This window comes from Centruroides vittatus, unplaced genomic scaffold (genome assembly GCF_030686945.1).
Source record: "Centruroides vittatus isolate TY-2023 unplaced genomic scaffold, ASM3068694v2 contig_890, whole genome shotgun sequence".
NCBI lineage: Eukaryota > Metazoa > Arthropoda > Arachnida > Scorpiones > Buthidae > Centruroides > Centruroides vittatus.
The window spans coordinates 940,545-955,404 of record NW_027122581.1 but is presented as its reverse complement, the minus strand read 5'-3'; the positions used below and the strand labels follow the sequence as shown (position 1 = coordinate 955,404).

At 27.1% G+C, this 14,860-nt stretch overlaps 1 protein-coding gene across 2 annotated transcripts in view; it reads right to left on the bottom strand.

Moving 5' to 3' along the window:
• Window positions 1–2,194: 2,194 nt before the first annotated feature.
• Window positions 2,195–14,860, bottom strand: part of LOC136983890 (PP2C-like domain-containing protein CG9801) — a 56,775-nt gene continuing 44,109 nt past the window's right edge. For both annotated transcript variants that reach the window (XM_067280772.1, XM_067280773.1), the window contains exons 7-8: window positions 9,030–9,231; window positions 2,195–6,006 (exon numbers count right to left, since the gene is read on the bottom strand). In XM_067280772.1, coding sequence (XP_067136873.1) covers window positions 5,378–6,006; window positions 9,030–9,231 — 831 coding nt within the window. In that variant the 3' untranslated portion in view covers window positions 2,195–5,377. The remainder of the gene's footprint in view (window positions 6,007–9,029; window positions 9,232–14,860) is intronic.

The window sequence follows — 14,860 nt, the reverse complement described above, 5'->3', positions numbered from 1 at the left end:
TTAACTGTTTGATTGTCGATTTTTTCTGAAAAATAAAGTACTGTATTTATAAATGTATTATTCAAAATTAAGAATTTTTTAAAGTAAATATTTGAAAATTCTTAAATAAATTGTAAGTTGTATAGCATATAACTATTATTGTTAGCATTTTCTAATATATAACAACATTCTAAATTTTTATTTTGAGCAATAGTGAAATTTTATCATTAAAAACTTAAAAAGTAATGTAAATTTAATTGTGTGTATTACATTAAAAATTAAAGATTTTAAATTCTATTCCGAATGATTTGACATTAATAATTATCTGTCCATTCATAAAGAGGATTCCAAATACTACTATAGTAGTAGTAGTAGTAGTAATAGTAGTAGTAGTATAAGAATAAAGATACAAAGTCTACATCATCTTCAAAAAAATGAACGAGTGTCAACTATTCTTCCTCAGCTAATGCAAAAAGTTGCATTTCTACATTACTTGCAAGACTGTTTTGGCACAAGTTATACAGCTCAAACTGAAACAATCAATTCCCTTCCCTCCAAATAGTCTAGAAATGCAGGTTCTATGTTAATGAGAAAGAAAAATTGACTTTCATTTCTTTGAAGGTGGCAGAAAAACTGCATTTCTTTACTATTCTTAGATAACAATAAACAAACATGATATATCAACAAAAAGGGACAAAACTTAAATTACTCAAATGCTTATCTTCAGAACTTCTAAAACAAATGAGGACAAGTTAGTCTGTTTTTGAAGTCTATCCACCTTTGTAGAACTCGTAAAGGTGAGCATTTATGCTCAAAAAAGACTCAAATAATTTAAGTTTTGTCTGTTTTTATCAACAAAGCATATTCATTTATCGTAATCTATCCATTCTGTGAACACCGAACGGTACAAATATAAAATGGATAGCAGTTACATAGCTTTAATATTTATTTCTAACAATGTTTATTTTTATAATAATTTACTTCATTGAAATATAATCTGAAAGTATTAGATCTAAACAAGTTGGAAAATATTTTCATTTGAAGAATGTAAATTTTTCATATCTACATTTTACCTTTACCCTTTACCATTCGAAGGAACATTTACCATTAATTTCAGCTTAATAAAATCATGATTACTTTCTCTACTTTTTCCTTAAAGAAAATCCAATAGATTTAAATTAATATGTATTCTCTTTTATCATAATTTTGGACAGGTACTCTTAATTTAATCATTTCAATCACAGCATTTGCAGTTTTTTTAAAATACTTTCTCCTTTGCATTTGCATAAAATTATTCACCAAACAATAAAACTTACACTTCTATTTACACATATTTAATACTATTGTTTGGACATTTATTTCTAAAACAGGCAAATAATATAACTACTTACCGGTGATCAAAATGGATTAAACATAATTGTTATATAAAAGAGTATTTGATTTTAAAATAATGTAAAAAGTTTGAAAAGGAAACCAACAATGAAGATTTAAAAAAAAAAAAAAAAAAAATAAGACGACAAAAATAAAAATTATCTTAAATTCAAATGTCTGCCAACTCTCTCTGCCAGAGAAGCACGATTTCTTCTTCTCAGTCAGAACAGCAGATTGCCCAAGGCAATCCAATTGCCATGCAGACTGAGTCAGGTGAGTAGGCAGGCAGGCAGAGAATTTAGAGAGGACATTGATAAAAAGAAAATTTAAGCCATGACACACAGTTAAAAAGTTAATACTTGCTATCATAATCACTACACAAGTCATAAAAGTTATCGTGAAATTGCACAGTAACTTTTAAGACTTGTCTGCAACAATGTCTGCATTCAAAATAATCAGGATTAAAACTTTACTTTATGTAAGTGATTGCTTAATCACAAGTTAATGAATGTTATTTATGACAAAGAAAATTTATATAAAAATGCTTTATTACAATAACAAAATAAAAATTATTTTTAAATATTTTCAAAGTCTTACAGACCAATCTTTAGAGAAATTCATAAAACTCAAGAGAAAAGATGATTTTCTTGTAAGTTTTTGAAAAATTTTTTTTTCCAAGAACTTGTTTGTGCCAGGAATTTGATTTATATATAGGTCATCACACATTAAAAAAAAAATCCAGAAAATATTTTTATTGATATTACTTTTTTGATAATTTAGCTAAATTTTTATTCTAAAGCAAAATCATTTTTTTATTCATGTTAAGTAATTCGTAATCTATGTAATTTGTGAATAAGGGGGAAAATGGTCACACTTCTGATGTTTTATAAAAATACAGTTTATATTATTGAAAATACCATTTATTTGTTCAAATATAATTTGAAAACAGTAAAGAGTAATAAATATATAAAATTTCAGGCTTTTTTTGTTAAAGAAAACATGAATTCATGAGTACAACAGTAATTAGACTTTAGTGTGCTAGATTAGTGTGGAATATTATAAATAAATAAGTGAATTTAATGAAATAGTTATAATGATTTTGTAGAAAGGATTTAACTAGCTCTTAAAATATTAGAGACTTTGATTCATTCTTTTGTGTAGAACTTCATTAAACATAAAATGGAATATAACAGATTTCAAATTAGATTTTCTAATACATTCCACTCTGTATTTGTATTTCTGATGAAGTTCTATACAAAGAACAAAAGTACTTTTGTTCAACAATAATTCAAATATTTATGTAATGAATAATTTTGTTAGTTTTTTCTTTATACAAAATATTGTTTTTGTTAATAGTATTATAATTGTTCACAAAGCTACAATATACAGGATCAATATACTCATTTGTTGAAACTTTAAATTTTGTACAGTGATACTCATAAAAAGTTTATAAACAGCAACATTATTATTATATAATCAGAATATTGTATAAGAATGGAGGTTATAAAAAAATAGCTCATAGCAATAATGATAATATAGCTGAAAGTATTTTAATCATACTCCTCAAATTTGGGACAGATTAAGAAGCAATGGTGAATTGTAATAGTCAAAAATTGTATACATTGCTGTAGAATCCTGATAGTGAGGTAATCATATTTATATCTTGTAAGAGGTAAGCATATGAAGTATCAATGTAGCATTTTATACATATTCTTATTTTATAGAAGTTAAAAATTTACATTATTTGATAAGATTTTCCTCTAAGAAAGAAAATCTAAATATTCTAAATACTGCATATTTCCTCATTATCCCAAATATCATCATGACCAGATAATCAGAGAACATTAGAATTTGCAGGAAATCATCTAAAGTATTTAAAGGGATTCTATAATGCTCTAAGTGACTTTAGTGAATAACTTGATATTTCAATTGTGTTAAATTTCTTTTATTGTGAGCCAATAATGAAGGCTGCACTGACTATTTGGACTGATTTTTTGAGCCATTTATACAAGAAATAATGATTGAGATAGTTTACCATTCATAAATTGATAAAATATATATAAGTATTAAAATGGTATGAGGACTATATTAATGAAATTAATGTATAATAATTGTTGTGTTTAAATAGTGAGCAAGCAATTTTTATGCTGAGAAAATACACTATAAAACTGACTATTGTGTTTCTATAAAAGTGATATGTCTGATTTGTTATAAATAATATCCAGATATATTTTTTTGTTTTTAGTACATAATAGACATCATTTATAACAAATTCAAACAATGACATTAAATGTTCTAATGTTTCATATACTGTCATTTGTTCATATTCTGTTTTCAATAGAATCAATATCATATCAGTGGGCAGTGGGCAGTGGACAGAGCTCTCATGTTTACAGGAATGTCAAAAATACAGGCTTATGCAATTGTTTCCTCTTAACATACAAATAATATATCTTATTCCTGAATGCAAACTATTTTTCTATATCACAAGGATAGATGACAGAAGTTTAAACAATAATTTTTAAAATATAAATTACTTTATACATAAAAAAAATACAATAAAAAATTAACTAAAATATATGTTAAATTTTTAACCATTTTGATCACTGGCTTAATTATGAATAAAGGATATATTTACTTAATGATTACTTTTAAATGTAATGATGAAATATTTTTAATCAGTAAACTTCTCTAATTGCATTTTTTAAAATAAATTACATCATCTGGAAGATGTTACCCTCAAAGTATCTTTGATATTCACATACAAGATGCCTGATTCAACTATTTCCTAATATCATTGCACCTTTTCCAGACAGTTTATTCTAAAAAATAGTGAAAATACTCTAAATCTTTTGCGCTATGCCAACAATTCAAAATACTTTTTATCATTTTATATTTACACTAAATGCTTTTATTTTTCATTTCGGCTAATAATTACTACTCTATGAATCCATCCAATATTCATTGGAAGACCTTTCTAATAAATCACATTCTAGACTATTTTTTTAAAGTTAGAAGTAATAAATACATTTTGAAATATATTTATATATAAAAAAGTTAATAAAACAGAAAATACAATTATTGAAATATTCTCTACAAGAACTATTTACAAAATATAAGGAAAAATTAATTATCAAATATATTTTGAAATCATTATTGTAGGAGGTAGTTCAACTTTAAAAAGAACTGATGAAAAATAATGTTATTTTATCATGAAAAAATTTACTAAAATCATAAAAATAAACCAAAAGCATAACTAAAAACCTGAATCTATTGCTGAATGTAAGTCTAAAAACACCAGATTATTCTCAGATTATATTAAGGCTAATTTAACAAATTGATTATCAGAATTTGACCTAAAAGGCACATTACCACTTCACATCTATACTTTTAAGTAGCTTAACTAATAACCTGTTGCCTGGTAAGAAGGTGGTACAGGTTCTAGTTCCATTCTAGATAAATTTTTCTAGAATTTTCTAATTTACTTAATAATTAATTTGAAATAAATTTCTAATTAACTTTTATATAAGATAGTGGCACAACTGCCCTAGCTTCAGGTCAAATTCTGATAATTAATGAATAAAATTAACTTAATTAAGAAACAATCAAGAGAATTAGGCTTACATATGGAAACAAAAAATGTTTGACTTTAAAATGAAATTAATTAATTTATTTAATTTATAAATTAATAAATATAAACAGTTTTCATTTATTTTCTCATAAGTAGGTTAATGTTAAAAGCAAACTTAAAAAAAGTCAATAAATATAATACAAATGTAAATAGATTCTCGAATAAAAATAACAATTTTTCATTTATATGAAATTGTGATAAATATACAGTTAAAGATGTTAAATAAATTTTTTTTATATGATGTGAAGAAATGTAACATCTACTTCTAAAAACAATAAGCATATTTTAATATCTACAGAATGTATGATTAATATTGAATAAAGAGTTGCAATTAAGTTTTTAATTACATGAATCTAATATCTAAAGGTAGATTTTAGATTTCTGAAATTATAATAACTAACTAGAAATCATATAAGCTACCACTGAAGCATGATCAAGCTTCCCTGGAACCATTGCTAACTTTTCTCCAGCTTTTCTTCTCCTTAGCCTTTGTTCTGCTAGACTAATAGCTAAATCTCCCTCGCTGTAAAGTTCTGGATCTTCAAGTATTCTTCTCTTAGCAACAGTTAATTTCACTGCAAAATCAATCATTTGTTCACAGACTTGTCTTGCATTTTGTGCTGGATCATCACCTTCATTTACACCATTTGTCAACAAATCTTCCATTCTTAGAAGGGTGAGTTCATGGCGCTGATGTGCTTCTACTAAAGGAAGAGAAGGATCAAATGAAATACAATCCTTGTCATTCTGACTATTCAACCTATGCAAACGCGAAGATCTCTTTCCATTCTCTTCCGAGACTTCTGATTTTGATGTTTTCTCAAGTTTTCGTGGAATTGCAAATTTTCCTACTACTGGATCAAAATTATCTGAAATTCCATCACTAGTTAAGAAAACAATATCTCCAACATCAACTAATGTCATAGATACAGTTAAATTATTAAGTTCAGGATTTTGACCATCTACAGGACCAAGAGCTCCAAGAGCATCTCTCATATCTCTCATGGAATAGATATCATGGGAACCTATAAAAATATTTTTAAAATGATTAATTATATAGATATATTTATTGTAAAATTAATTAATTAAAACTTAAAAGTAAAATATTTAAATGAAAACACAAAAACAATAGTGACGTTATCAATTTATGACAAAATAAAGTTTACTTAAAGTTTACCTAGTTAACTATAAAATTTTGGAATTTATGTAAATGATAAAAATATAAATTAAAAAAGTACTATTTATTTATGATTTTATTTGAATTAAATGAAACTATATTGCTTTGTAATAATTTGATTCAATGAATTCAGGAGGATAAATTAAAATAAAATGAACTTGAAAGAATCTACAAAATGAAAAATGATATTGCAAAACAAAAATTTGTGAAAAACTAGAAACAACAAGCATTCAAATACTTTCAAGTTACTATGATGTATTATCAGGAACATTTATAAATTGACAGTATTCTAGAGTAATGATGATTAATTTTGTTTGGTGCAATTAATGACTTGTAATATTTGTAAAATATACTGATGTGACGACATTTTATGAAGATTGATCTTAGTTTTCCAGATCTTAGATTTGAATTTTTGTGTATGAATGTTTGCATTTATCAGAGTTTAATGGAAATTGTTATATGAGAAAGTAGTATAGACAGAGTAGTGGAACATTTTTCTTTAATAATTAAATTTCAAATAATATTACATACACTATTTATAAGTTTTTAAATATACAAGGTGTCTACAAACGATTGCATCAGCTTCGATAAATCACTTTGTATCCAACATATGATCAGTGTAAAAATATGTAAAAATCTCACCAGGTCTTTTTTCTTTTTTTAAATAAGTTTTCAATATTTGTCCTCTTGGTGATTCTGCACACATCAACTCTAATCTAGTTCATTCCACACCTAATGCAGCATATCCCTATCAATTTGAGTGGTGATGATGATGAAAGCTTGCATTTTTGACAGAATGGCTAGTAGTGGCAATACAAATGTACTCCCCAAAAAACACACACAGGGTTAGTTGGGAGTGTGAAGGTCATAACAGTAACTGCTAGTGAGTATCATTACTTGACATGACCAATTCATTGGTTCGATAGTGTGGTTGGTGTCCAAAAATTTAAAGATGTTGCAGGGAAATGTGGTAGAGCACCATTCTGTTACTAGATGAAGTCTGTACTGTCACTTTCCAGCTGCGACATGAGCCAATTTTGAGGAATATATCAGATAGATGCATTCTGTCATGGTTTCTCAGAAGAGAAAAAAAGGCTGTAAATTTGAATTTGAGACTGCACAAAAAAAAAAAAAAACTGACAATTCAAACAAAACTTTGAGTTTGATGATATAAAACAAACATCTCTATCACTACATTTCTAATAATACACACACACAAAAATTCAGAAAATCACTGCAATCATTTTTAGACACTCTGTATTTGAATAAAATTATCATTCTAATAAAGGATATTTTTATAAACAAATTATTTTGTTATACATTAATGTATTTTGTAAAATTAACTTAAAATTATTAAATACTGTATTTGTTTGCATATAGGACAAGGTGTGACTTTAAAGATCAAAATAAAAAAAAATTAGATTTATTAATACAATTCTAATTTTATTTCGTTTAATCACAAATAAAATATCAAATGCACACATTGTCCCACAAAAATTACTGGCATTTTAAACTTTAAGGAAAAATCTTGTAAAATCGACAACATAATTTGTTCACACAAAGGCGGACAATCGGGAACCTTTTTTGCCAATTCTTAACAGTCAAATCCATTCTCTGTCAATTACACTTATGAATTTCTCTGAATTCTGATTTCCGAATAATCTTCTATTTTCACATGGGAATGGATTAAAACTTATATCGTGCTCCTGTATGATTTTGGAATTTCAATCTTGAATTCGATTCAAAAGCTTTGCTTTTCCTATTGCTATTCATCTTTACTCCCGACAATATATAAGAATGATTCAAACGACCCACATAAAATACTTGTGTTTTAAATACAAGAGGGTGAGCATCTGGTAAAAAATGTGAATACACAATTCACAAAAATTATTTGCAAAAACACAAAGAATCCTTCGCTCACACGTATAGGATGACCTAGTAATTTGAAGCTGTGATAAATGAATAAAAATCTAGTATATAGAATTCAATCCAGACTCAAAACCTTGAACAAAATAAAAACAATTGTAAGAATTAAAAATAAAAGGATCTTTTCAACATGAAAACTACATTGAACATCCACATAATTATTGAAACCAACACTAAAATACATTTGAATTTAAAATTTGTTTTTAATTTTTTTTTATCATCTCACAGCACATCAGTTGGGAACCACTGCTCTAAAGGAAGAAAGATGAAACCTTATTAATATTTTTTAAATTGTAAAAAAAATAACAATACTTCTATGCATTATACCATGTCTTCTAAGAAGCTTACAGTCAAGTATCATAGACAAGATATTTTATGCAGACAGAAAGCATGTGTTCTGTGCATTATTTTAATACAAATATGAAGAAGTCTCATGTAGATGTTCCTTTAATTATATAATTGATTTTCCTGTAACTTCCTTTTGATTAAAAATGCTTAAAACTTGTGGGTAGTCAGTTAAAAACATTTTTACTATTACTATTTTAAATGTGTATCATAGAATAAGGACAGAGTTTCTTTGCCAGATGATTAGAAATCACTAGGTGATTTTTGGATAGTAAATATGAAATAGGTTTGTGTGTTTGTATTGAACATTTTCATAGATTCACTAATATATTCTTTTGAAATCCTCTTATAAATTATTTACATTAAATTACTCAGAATAAGGTGATAGCTTATAGCTTAGGCAGAAGTCCTGCTCAAGTGGGAAAACAGTAATCACATTTTTTTCGTAAACTTTTACATTATTTTGATTTGTGGAGTATGATATAAATAAATTTATTTTGATCTCTTAAAGAGATATTTCATAACACCAAGAAAACCTGAAAAATATGCATTACATATATAAGTTTTGTGTATAGAATTATGCTTTACATATTTACTGACCTTGTGTAATTTCTCTTACTCCATATTTTTGACTGTAAACGTATGCAAGACTATCTCCTACATTGCATGTGCACACAATATATTTATCTGAATTTTTCAATTGGCATACAACAGCTGCACAAAGTGTAGTCAGCATTCCATTTTCTTGAAGTATTAAATTGTGTGCTGCATGAAATGACCTCAATAAACATACAAATATATCCTGAAAAATTTAAGAAAATTTCATTATTTATAATGAAAATTGATTTCAAAACAACAAATATTGTAACTCAATTATTTACACAATAAATTTACAAAATAAAATTTATTCAGAAGAAAAAGCATAACACTTTCATTTTATTATATATAAAAAGTAAACAACTGGAATTCAGAACTGAAAATTATTACAATTATTCAGTAAGTAACAATCTTAAACAAAATATTTAGTAAATTTGTAAATGACCAAACCTAAATGCTAAATGTTATAATAATTCTTGCATCATTAAAATCTCACTTACATGGTGTTTCAAAAATGTTTAGCCAAATTTCTCCGGCTTACAGAGGGAAAAAACCAGAATAAAAAGTTGAGGATCATCTTTTATCTGAAGCTTAATAAGTGAATTATTAAAGCATCAAACAGTAGTGACATTATTTCTGTTTTTCAAGTCTAACTACATCAATAACTAAATTCGTTTAGTAATCACTTTTTTTTTTTTTATTAAACAGTTCATTTTTAAATTAATCTCTATTTTTTAGATATAAAGATTTTCCCTTGATACAATTTGTATTTATAAAGAATATGCCATACACAGAAATGAGTGGTATCTACTGTTGTAGCTGTTAGTCTTGTACTTGGATTGTCCCCAAATCTAGCAATAACTTGCTCCTCCATATCTGGTGTTTGTGTAGTTCTTGCTCTCCATTTATCAATGGTGATTGTTGAAAGTGTCCCTATTTCTCAAAGATGCTGATGAACAACTGCAAAGGTATTCCTAGTCGGACATCTTTACAAAAATTTAGGGTTTCATATGACTTCGCATTTGTTCAATGATACACAAAATGGATATTGATCATCTCAGCATTAGAATAATAAACCATATTAAGGATTAGCATATTACAAATGTGAAGTTAAGACAAACAAAATTCACAAGGCATAGATACTGTTGGCAATACTGGCTTTTGAGTAGATAAATGTAAGTTTCTCAAAAGTTAACATTTGTTTTGATGTCTTTTTTTGGTGGAGAAAGCAATTTTTTCTTCAAATTTTAAGAGTTGGTTGGAATTGGAGTTTTTGGCGCAAGAGTCTAGGCAGGCCTTAAATTTTAAATATGAATTAATTTGAAATGAGCTGTTTAATAATGAAATTATGATTAGTAAATGAATTTAATTACCAATACATTTCATAGTTAACTGAAATGAAATCAATTCACTTTAATGCTTAATAACTCACTAAGCTTCAGGTCAAAAAATGGCCTTCAACTTTTTTATTCAGGTTTTCCCTTCTGTAAGCCTGTGAAATTTGGCCAAACATTTCTGATATCTTAAACTTGTCTATTATAAAAAATTTTTTTCTACATAATTTTTAAGAAATAAAATGTTATTAAAATGATAAAATCTTGCACATTTCTATTAATCAAACATGATTTTAATACAGAATCTATTAAGATTGTTTTTTGTAAAGCTGCTTTAAACTGTTATCTGTTTATATTCAATATATCTCAAAAACTGGGTAATGTAAATATACTACTCACCAAACCAGTTCATGTCATGAAAAAAGAAAAATTCATACAAACGTTTTTGTCTATGTGAAATAGACATCCTCTGGTCTCAATGATATTGAACAAATGGCCAGTAAAATAAAATGTTTTTTTAAAAGTTCAGATTGATTACATAATTCAAATACATTACATAAATTTTGATGCTATTTTTGAGATATAATTTCAAAATATGTAAAATATTTTAAAATATCTGAATAAATAAATTAATTTCACGTAAATTATCCTCTACAACTTAAATTATCCTTAATGCAAGTTTCTGTTGAAGTCTAGTTCAAAAATGGCATGCCATGCTGTGGATAGTGTGTCTGTTTCCTTGAAGTTAATAGTGAAAAGTTGTATTCAATACATAAGAATAGGATGACAGATAAATACTTCAAGAACTGCACTTGTTCTTTAATTTGTTCATTTCAATATTGCTGTTACTGTTCCTTCTCTTGCTCTTTGGAAGGATTAAAAAAAGGAACATTGAAATGAACAAAGTTCCTTGAAAGCAAGGTTTCAGAAAGTTCTCTTGCTTGAAAAGCACGGGAAATAACATCAGAATGTTTTACGTGTATAAAGTGTCTCCAATCTTTTGAGCAACATTTTGCCAGCTAATAGAAAACATTGAATACAGGAAAGTTTTTTCCCAATAAACTTTTTTTGATTTGGCCTTAGTTTTGAGTTATGCAAAAAAACTATCAATTTTGTAGAATATTTTTTGAATATTTTACAAAATTACAGTACAGTACATTGTTTGCTGAGATTATAAGGAATAGAATATGACCTTACATTTATTTTTATTATTATTTCTTTTACTTTTGGACATTTTGTTTAATTAGGGGAGCACTTCATGCACCTGTAAATTAACTTGCTAAAACTTATTTGGCAATGCACCATTATACAGACCATATTTTTGGATTGACAGAATTTTGTGTAATGAATGAAGTTTGACAAAGGAAGAATTGAAAAGGACAAATTTATAGAAAAATGAATACATTAAACCATATTATTATTAAAATACTTTTTCCTATTAAGTATCAAAATTTTGTACATAATGGAAACAAACACAGGTAACCAAAACTATTGTGAATTCACCCACAGCTTTATAAAAAATGATGAAGTTTTTGTAAGGCTATATTTTTCTTTGCATCAGTTTGTTGAAACTAGTTTGTAAGTTTGGATTTAGAATTTTTTTTATCTAAGAAATATCTAAGAAACTTTGATGCAGTGACTAGAAAAAGTCAATTTTGGCTTTTTTGATAAATATGTTACTTTCGTCTAAATACACTTTCCTCGTCAATTGTTAATAAATTCTACAAGGTTTCTCATTATTGTTAAATTTTGCTGTAGTTTAGTTTGTTAGCTGTCTAAAACACCTAATTTGCAATTGTTCTCAAAAAACAGAAAGTTCAGATCTGTAAGATCATTTCCCATTTTGTCACATCATAATCTAGGTAATTTTGAGTGAATTTTTCTGTGATGTTGCAATATGATGGTTTCATTCTACATTCCCATTTTGTGTTAGAATATTACAGTTTATAATTATAAAATTTTCAAACTTAAGCTTGCAAAATGTAATAAAACAATTACCTGTTTAAAATGCATTTGCATTTTTCCTATTATCTATCCCATTTTGTGCAGATTTATATAGTACAGTACTATATATAAATATCTGAAACCCGATTTATTAGTATAAAGCCACATCAACTGAAAAATAATGTTGGGCTACTTCAGAATGCATTATTGCAGTTTTTGAACAAAGTGTATTCACATTAATGTTAATATATAACATACATAACACAATCCATTAATAATACCAAACAATCTGCTCCAATATAGTTGGATAAAAATTTGGCAGATCATTTATTATTATTAATATTAATGCAGAGGTCACTCTGGAAAATTTTAAAATAACACCAACCATTTCATCAGTTTTAAATTTTTTTCACCACTTCAAATTATTTATTGCCACCAGTTCTTTTCTTACTAATTAATGTAGGTGCCGGTAGCCTTATCAGTTTGGCATGTGATAAGCAAAAGTGCATGTTAAGCTGTCACTTACAATCATACAATCAGAGGACCAGAAGTTCGGGTCTCTGTTTTGAACAAAACTTGGTGAACAGGTAGTCTTAAACATAAACAGCTTTCTGTCAAAATAATAGGACCCACTTCTCATGTGTTTCCAAAAATCAAGCCTCTGAAAATTCAGTGTTTAGTTTATAAGTCTGGAAGTTTCACATCTCTGAGTGGTGCTAGCCAAGTGCATTTGGCAATAAAGTTTCCAAACATTCAGAATTTTAGTTAAACATTAAAAAAAAAAAAAATAACTGAACATTATTATTTTACCATATTATTACTATTATTATTCTGCACATTTAAAGCTTATAAGACAGATTAAAAATTGTGACGTCATTTCCCATTTAGTGAAAACAAGATTCTGTAGATTTAACTCTTTTACATTGTTAAATAAAAGTTTTATTTCTTCACATTTATTTTCAGATATGGTGGTATAGTGATATTTGTAGTGTAACAAAGACGAGTGCATGAGAAAATTGTCCATTATATTAACAATTAAAAAAATAAAATGCTGTGACTATGCTACCCTATTTTCATACCATTTGTTTTATTGTCCATGTGCAATAACATATGAAGCTTATTCACTTGTAAGGACATAGTATGTAATCACAAACAAAATATGTGAAAATAAATGTGAAGGAATAAAAGTTTTATTTAATGACATAAAAGAGATCTACAGAGACTTATTTTTGCTAAACAGGAAATGATGTCACAATTTTTATCCTCTTTTATAAGTTTTAAATGTGGGGAATAATAATAGTAATAATAATGCTAATAATGTGGCAAAATAATAATGTTAGACATTAAAAAAAAAAAAAAACTAAACTAAAATTCTGAAGTTTGAACTTACATTGTCTATCTCCACTGCCTAGAGTCTTATCCACCTGGCTATTATAGTATTTTGCTTGTTCTGTCATGTCAAAATTTTTGCTTTAGTCTACTACAAAAAGACCAAAGTAAAAAAAAAAAAAAAAAAACACCCCAAAAAATTCCCCAAATTTTCTGTTGGTCAATAAAAAATCCGCAATCTGAAAACGCTGGGTGGCATTTCATAAAACTGCTTTCGGTTCTCAATGTCACTTCCTACTTTTCTCCCAAACTTGCCACATGATGTCATTGAAATCACTAGGTGTGTGGTGCACAAGGATCGAAATTCTGCTGCTTTTCCTGAAGTGTGATTTGTAATTCAATTTCACACTGAATGTCAAAACAATCAGACTAGGGTTTATATTGCCACTTGCCATTGCCAGAATTATATTTTTATCGCCATGTTAATAAAAATATCGCCAAGTGGTGATTTTGGCCCTATCAGCATGACCTCTGTTAATGTATATACATTTGAAAATGTAAATTGAAGAAAAAAACAGAATGCGGTAACAAAATAACACAGTGATTGATGACATCATAAAGCAGCAGTCAGGGAACCGGGGTAAATTACCCCAAATGGAGTAAAAATGAAATTATTGGGGGTAATAAGGAATTTCTCCAAAACCTAAAGAGGAAAAGTTTTCAATGAAATTATTGTTCCAAAATGATAATTTTATTTGGTTTGTCTATTATTTATTGTTTTCAGTGTAAAATGATTCAATAAATAGTGTTTAATTTAAATTTGTATTGATTTTCTCCTTTTCAAAATAAGGGGGGTAATGTCGACTTACACAAATATATTTTGGGGTAATAGCTAAAAAAAGTTCCCCGCCCCCCCGTCATAAAGATAATGTACGATTGTTATAAATCAGATTACTATTACTTATTGTATGGCTGTTGTGTTGGATCTAATAATTACACTCACGATACTGTAAAATCAATAGCAGTATTACTGTCAAAGTGTATAGAAAGTCATTTAGATTACAAAATGGAGATATTGGCTGGCTTAAAGGTTAAAACTGTTAAGCTTTCAGGAGGGATAAAGTTTTGTCTACTATTACAAGCAATTGTATAAGTTTTTCCAATTTACACTAAAGCTATGTTGAAACACATGTTCTGAGAGTTTAGTTGTAGATCTTCCTCTCAATG